At 41.3% G+C, this 6,129-nt stretch overlaps 1 protein-coding gene across 1 annotated transcript; it reads right to left on the bottom strand.

The window, feature by feature from the left end:
• Nucleotides 1-870: 870 nt before the first annotated feature.
• Nucleotides 871-4,081, bottom strand: LOC138300527 (uncharacterized). Its single transcript, XM_069240007.1, has 2 exons — nucleotides 1,591-4,081; nucleotides 871-1,064 (listed from the first exon to the last, which is right to left on the bottom strand). The coding sequence occupies exons 1-2, from the start codon at nucleotides 2,745-2,747 to the stop codon at nucleotides 953-955; spliced, it is 1,269 nt and encodes a 422-aa protein (XP_069096108.1). The 5' UTR covers nucleotides 2,748-4,081; the 3' UTR covers nucleotides 871-952.
• Nucleotides 4,082-6,129: the final 2,048 nt, after the last annotated feature.

The raw sequence follows: 6,129 nt of genomic DNA, 5'->3' as shown, positions 1-6,129 counted from the left end.
CAAAATACAATGTCTTATATCATGTCAAAGCCAAAAGGCAGCGGAGCTGAATACAAAGTGTAATGTATAATATCATGTCAAAGCCAATAGGCAGTTAAGCTGAATACAAAATGTAATATATGATATCATGTCAAAGCCAATAGGCAGAATATCTAATAGCATGTCAAAGTCAATAGGCAGCTAAATTGAATACATCATGTCAAAGTCAATAGGCATGCAATGTCAAAGCCAATAGGCGGCTAGACTGGATACAGCATGTCAAAGCCAATAGGCAGAATACAGAATGTAATGGCTAATGCAATGTCAAAGCCCATAGGCGGCTAAACTGAATACAGAAAGCAATGGCTAATGCCATGTCAAAGCCAATAGGCACAATACAGAATGTAATGACTAATGCAATGTCAAAGCCCATAGGCGGCTAAACTGAACAAAACATACCATGTGCTACTGGTGAACATTGAGCAACTAATATGCGCAGTGGTGAAACACAAAGTCATTGGTCAAAACAAAACTCCATCAAATAGCAGGACATTCCGCCCTTTGACCAATGAATTTTTGTTTCACATATCTCATATTTCAAACAAACAAAAAAAAACATTATCAGCAAATCAAATTTCAATGATCAAAGCAATCCCTGTAAAGCAATAGAAGTGAATTAACACATTGATTTCATAACCTTTCACATCAGATACATCTATACAGAAAAGACTGGGCAAATTTTTTTTTTTTTTTTTTTTTTTCTGAATGAGTCTCTAATTCAACAGTGTTAGCAATTTGATGTGGCATGAGTTCTACTCATGTAAAGATGCACGGTCCACTTGAAAGGTTTGCTGGAAGGTAAGCAAAAGTCAGAGTTCCATACGAGAGGGGAAAAAAAAAAAAAACACAGCAAACAAGTTGAACTTGAACTGAAGGCGCAGTTTGCGCAAAATGGATCCATGGTGCTGGCACTTTACTCAGCCAGGTTCAGGTTGGGGATTCGGTCCCTTCCCCGACCCCACACGCACACACCGGAAGGGGGACCACGCAGCACACTCAGGGACAGTGGCGAAACGTGGTAGGATCTGCAAAAGAAACAAGTATGACTTTTCTTGCAAATAACATTTTTCATTTAAACTGCACCCTTCCTCTTTCTTTCCCTGTTTTATAATCAGCAGGACGTTTTTGGGGCCCTTTGTTATATTCACTGCAGGTTCTGGAGGATCACTTGGGGCTTCAGCCCACACATCAGCACTGAGGTTTTTATCTGCTGCGCCACAGCTTCCCTTTTCTTGCACTGTCAGAAGGGCTGGGGCAGACTCCTTCTTTACCAAACCTCCATTCACTGCATTTTCTTCAATTTGGGCCATTCTGTCTCCAATTTGTATGAATGAATCAGATTCTTTTCTAGGTATCAGCATAATTTCGATTTTGCCTTGGTAATTTGCAGCAATCACTCTCCCTAAAACCTGATCACTTTGCCATTTCTGTTCTGGTAACTTTCCTCTCCCCAACTGCTCTGTGACTGCTTGCATGACAGATTGCTTTTGTGCGTGCTGCACAGTTTTTATCAAATCTAGGGGAATGGGCATCTCTCTCATCTCTGCCCACCTGTAAGTGGCCTTTTCACATTTCTGGGGCACCCACATAGCCATCCCCACTAAGGCAGAATTCTGGGTGAACACTTCTCTCTCTGAATTTTTCTGATTAACATCTGCAAGGTAATTGAACCAGTTAGGTACAAGCCATGTGGCTAAAACATTATCAAAGAACCAAAAATCAGCATAAAAATGACACATCTCATGTAGCTCTTGCTTTAAAATCTGACACACATTATACAACGCTGTTCCTTCTCCTGTGCCAGAAAACAACATTTCAGTCAATGAATCATTAGTAAAACAAACATGCTTTTTATCTTCAGTAGACACGAATTCAAATGGTGCACACAACTTCATTGATAATTCTTTTATCTGTGGTACTCTAGCCCTGTCTTGCAAGTACCAGATCCATTGTATGATTCTAGCTAGGGGCACTATTTTCTTTCCTTGTTCATGATTTAAATGTACATCAGTTTTTCCTTCTTGCACTGCGCAGAAACCTGAAGTCTGCATTATTTCATTTGCCAAATCACAAGCGCGCAGCTGCATATTATTTTTCACAGTGACCATGTACAAAAGTGTTAGGATTTCTCTCAAATGAGGGCTATTCTTTTTCCAAAAATCAAACAAGCTAATGAAACTCGGGGTGTCTTGCTCTAAAATCCTTCGTTTTACTTGTGCATTTTGCAACGTAACTCGTAAATCACATTCTGGTCTCTCGTCCCTGTTATCAGTTAAGGAATGCACTTTGGCTGCCAAAAACCCTGGCTCACACGGAAACTCAGTGCAGCTCGGAGCTGTCTTAACCCCCTCATTACTGGAATGGGACAAGAAAGATTCTTCAAAAACAGCCCTTTTATAACTTTCAGTCTTATTTTGAATTATTGTATCCTGGCTAATTTGCGCACGTAAATTCCTATTTTCATGTTCCAACTTCCTACATTTCTCCTGCATTTCTCTGTAAGCAGATAAAGGTATCCAGACCTTTCTGTCATCATTACTTCCAAAAGACACGTTTTCTACATATATACAACGGGAATTATTTCTCAAAACATTATCAGGCCTTTTAGCTACACATGCATTTTCTTCTGTAATTCCCCAAACAGAAAACAATTCACAGTTTTTCTTAGCACCATCAGGCAGTTCATCAACACATGTATTCTCAGACATGGTCTGCCGTGCTACTGTGATTCTCCAAACAGAAAACAATTTCTGTAATTCTCCAAACAACAAAAAACAATTACACTTTTAAAGTGTGCACTTAGAAATCTACTAACTCGTCAAACCCCTTTAATCACCTCTTAATGACCGACCCCACGACTCCAGGTACCAATTGTAGTGCTTTCCTCTTATTTAGTTTCTAAGCACTAACATAACACAACAGAAATGCACTTCTGAGGTCAAAGAAGACTTTTATTGTTATTTTATTCTTCCCCAACCACAATGTTTATGAATGAATGACGAATTAGTAGCTTTCAAGTCCGCGTTAATCAAACAAAATATATCAGTTTGCAATATACACAGCAGGTTATATTTATAAGATATTGAATGCAAAGCAAAACAAATACTTCACCGTGTAGGAACTATTTACAGCTACATCTTTCTAAGGTCTGCAAGCTGAGACCCCTGTCAGCCGCGAGAAAGAGTGTCATCTACCCACACGGGATGCTGGCAACTGGCGCCAAGCTCCAGCACGAGGTCCGGCAGATTCGAATCTGACTCTCTGCAGCCTGTTACATTCGTTACAAAGGTGTGCCCCCTCCTCTCAGACCTGGGAAACTGAGCAAGCCCTTTGGAGACTGGCCAGGTCTCCAAGACTACTCCTGTTCCCAAGCTCAAGGGAAGAGAAACAACGCCCATGTACTCTCTCTTATCAGGTCTAGTCTACTGTGAGAGCAAAACATCTTGGTTCTCTGGTGCAAAAACACAGCTTGGAAAAATACAGAACTATTCTCAACTGCAATGTCTAACTCCACGTTAAAGGCAATGGGCAGCTAACCTAAATATCAAATGCAATGTCATGTTAAAGGCAATAGGCAGCTAACCTAAATATCAAATGCAATGTCTAGTGTCATGTCAAAGCCAATAGGCATCTAAGCTGAATACAAAATACAATGTCTTATATCATGTCAAAGCCAAAAGGCAGCGGAGCTGAATACAAAGTGTAATGTATAATATCATGTCAAAGCCAATAGGCAGTTAAGCTGAATACAAAATGTAATATATGATATCATGTCAAAGCCAATAGGCAGAATATCTAATAGCATGTCAAAGTCAATAGGCAGCTAAATTGAATACATCATGTCAAAGTCAATAGGCATGCAATGTCAAAGCCAATAGGCGGCTAGACTGGATACAGCATGTCAAAGCCAATAGGCAGAATACAGAATGTAATGGCTAATGCAATGTCAAAGCCCATAGGCGGCTAAACTGAATACAGAAAGCAATGGCTAATGCCATGTCAAAGCCAATAGGCACAATACAGAATGTAATGACTAATGCAATGTCAAAGCCCATAGGCGGCTAAACTGAACAAAACATACCATGTGCTACTGGTGAACATTGAGCAACTAATATGCGCAGTGGTGAAACACAAAGTCATTGGTCAAAACAAAACTCCATCAAATAGCAGGACACCATTATAATCCCTGAGGTAAGTATTTGGTGGAGTTGGAATAGTAAATTTGACCCTAGTCACTGTCCAGCCCCTACCCTGAGGTAAGTACTTGGTGGAGTTGAAATAGTAATTTTTCCTTTAATCACTGTCCAGCACCTACTCTGACCTAAGTACCCAGTGGAGTTGGAATAGTAATTTTGCCCTGAGGTAAGTACTTGGTGGAGCTGGCCTTTAGTCACTGTCCTGTATCTGCTCTGACGTGAGTACCCAGTGGAGTTGGAATAGTAATTTTGCCCTTTATTCACTGTCCAGCACCTGCCCTGAGGTAAGTGCTTGGTGGAGTTGGAATAGTAATTTTGCCTTTTATGACTGTCCATCACCTGACCTGAGGTAAGTACTTGGTGGAGTTGAATAGTAAATTTGCCCTTTGGTCAATGTCCAGCACCTGCCCTGAGGTAAGTACTTTGTGTAGTTGGAATAGTAAATTTGGCCCTTATCACTGTCCAGCACCTGCCCTGAGGTAAGAACTTGGTGTTGTTAGAATAGTAAATTTGTCCCTAATCACTGTCCAGCACCTACCCTAACGTAAGTATCCGGTGAAGTTGGAATATTAATTTTGCACCTAGACACTGTCCATCACCTGCCCTGAGGTAAGTACTTGGTGAAGTTGGAATAGTAATTTTGCCTTTAATCACTGTCCAGCACCTAACCTGATGTAAGTACCCAGTGGAGATGGAATAGTAATTTTGCCCTTTAGTCACTGTCCTGCACCTGCCCTGACGTGAATACCCAGTGTAGTTGGAATAGTGATTTTGCACTTTATTCACTGTCCAGAACGTGCCCTGAGGTAAGCACTCAGTGGAGTTGGAATAGTAAATTTGCCTATAATCAATGTCCATCACCTACCCTAATGTAAGTACCCAGTGGAGTTGGATTAGTAATTTTTCCCCTAGACACTGTTCAGCACCTGCCCGTAGGAAAGTACTTGTTGGAGTTGGAATAGTAAATTTGGCTCTAATCACTGTCCAGTACCTGACCTGATGTAAGTACTTGGTGGAGTGGAATAGTAATTTTGCCTTTAATGACAGTCCATCACCTGCCCTGAGGTATGTACTTGGTGGAGTTGAAATAGTAATTTTGCCTTTAATCACTGTCCCGCATCTACCGTGACGTAAGTACCCGGTGGAGTTGGAATAGTACATTTCCCCTATTCTCACTGTCCATCACCTACCCTGACGTAAGTACCCAGTGGAGTTGGAATACTAAATTTGCCCTTTAGTTACTGTCCAGCACCTGCCCTGAGATAGGTACTTGGTGGAGTTAGAATAGTAAATTTGGCCCTAATAAGTATCCAGCACCTGCCCTGAGGTCAGTACTTGGTGGAGCTGAATAGTAAATTTGCCCCTAATCACTGTCCAGCACCTACCCTAAAGTTAGTGTCCGGTGGAGTTGGAATAGTAATTTTGCCCCTAGACACTGTCTATCACCTGCCCTGAAGCGAGTACCCAGTGGACTTGGAATAGTAATTTTACCCTTTATTCACTGTCCAGCACTAGCCCTGTGGTAAGTACTCGGTGGAGTTGAAATAGTAAATTTGCCTATAATCACTGTCTAGCACCTACCCTAGCATAAGTACCCAGTAAAGTCGGATTAGTAATTTTCCCCTAGACACTGTCCATCACCTGCCCTGAGGTAAGTACTTAGTGGAGTTGGAATAGTAATTTTGCCTTTAATCACTGTCCAGCGCCTACTCTGACGTAAGTATCTGGTGGAGTTGGAATAGTAAATTTGCCCTTTAGTCACGGTCCTGCATCTGACCTGACGTGAGTACCCAGTGAAGTTGGAAAAGTAATTTTGCCCTTTATTCACTGTCCAGCACCTGTCCTGAGGTAAGTATTTGGTATAGTTGGAATAGTACATTGGACCCTAATCACT

The sequence above is a fragment of the Pleurodeles waltl genome, chromosome 6 (genome assembly GCF_031143425.1).
Source record: "Pleurodeles waltl isolate 20211129_DDA chromosome 6, aPleWal1.hap1.20221129, whole genome shotgun sequence".
In the NCBI taxonomy this organism is placed as follows: Eukaryota; Metazoa; Chordata; class Amphibia; order Caudata; family Salamandridae; genus Pleurodeles; species Pleurodeles waltl.
The sequence above is the reverse complement of the archived record's forward strand: the minus strand, read 5'-3'. Positions and strand labels throughout refer to the sequence as shown.

Bases quoted from the DNA above. Each gene is read 5' to 3' on its own strand.
- LOC138300527 (XM_069240007.1), bottom strand. From the start codon at position 2,747: ATGTCTGAGAATACATGTGTTGATGAACTGCCTGATGGTGCTAAGAAA. The intron at 1,065-1,590 runs GTGGGCAGAGAT...TTTCTTTTGCAG, and splicing joins TGTGAAAAGGCCACTTACAG to ATCCTACCACGTTTCGCCAC.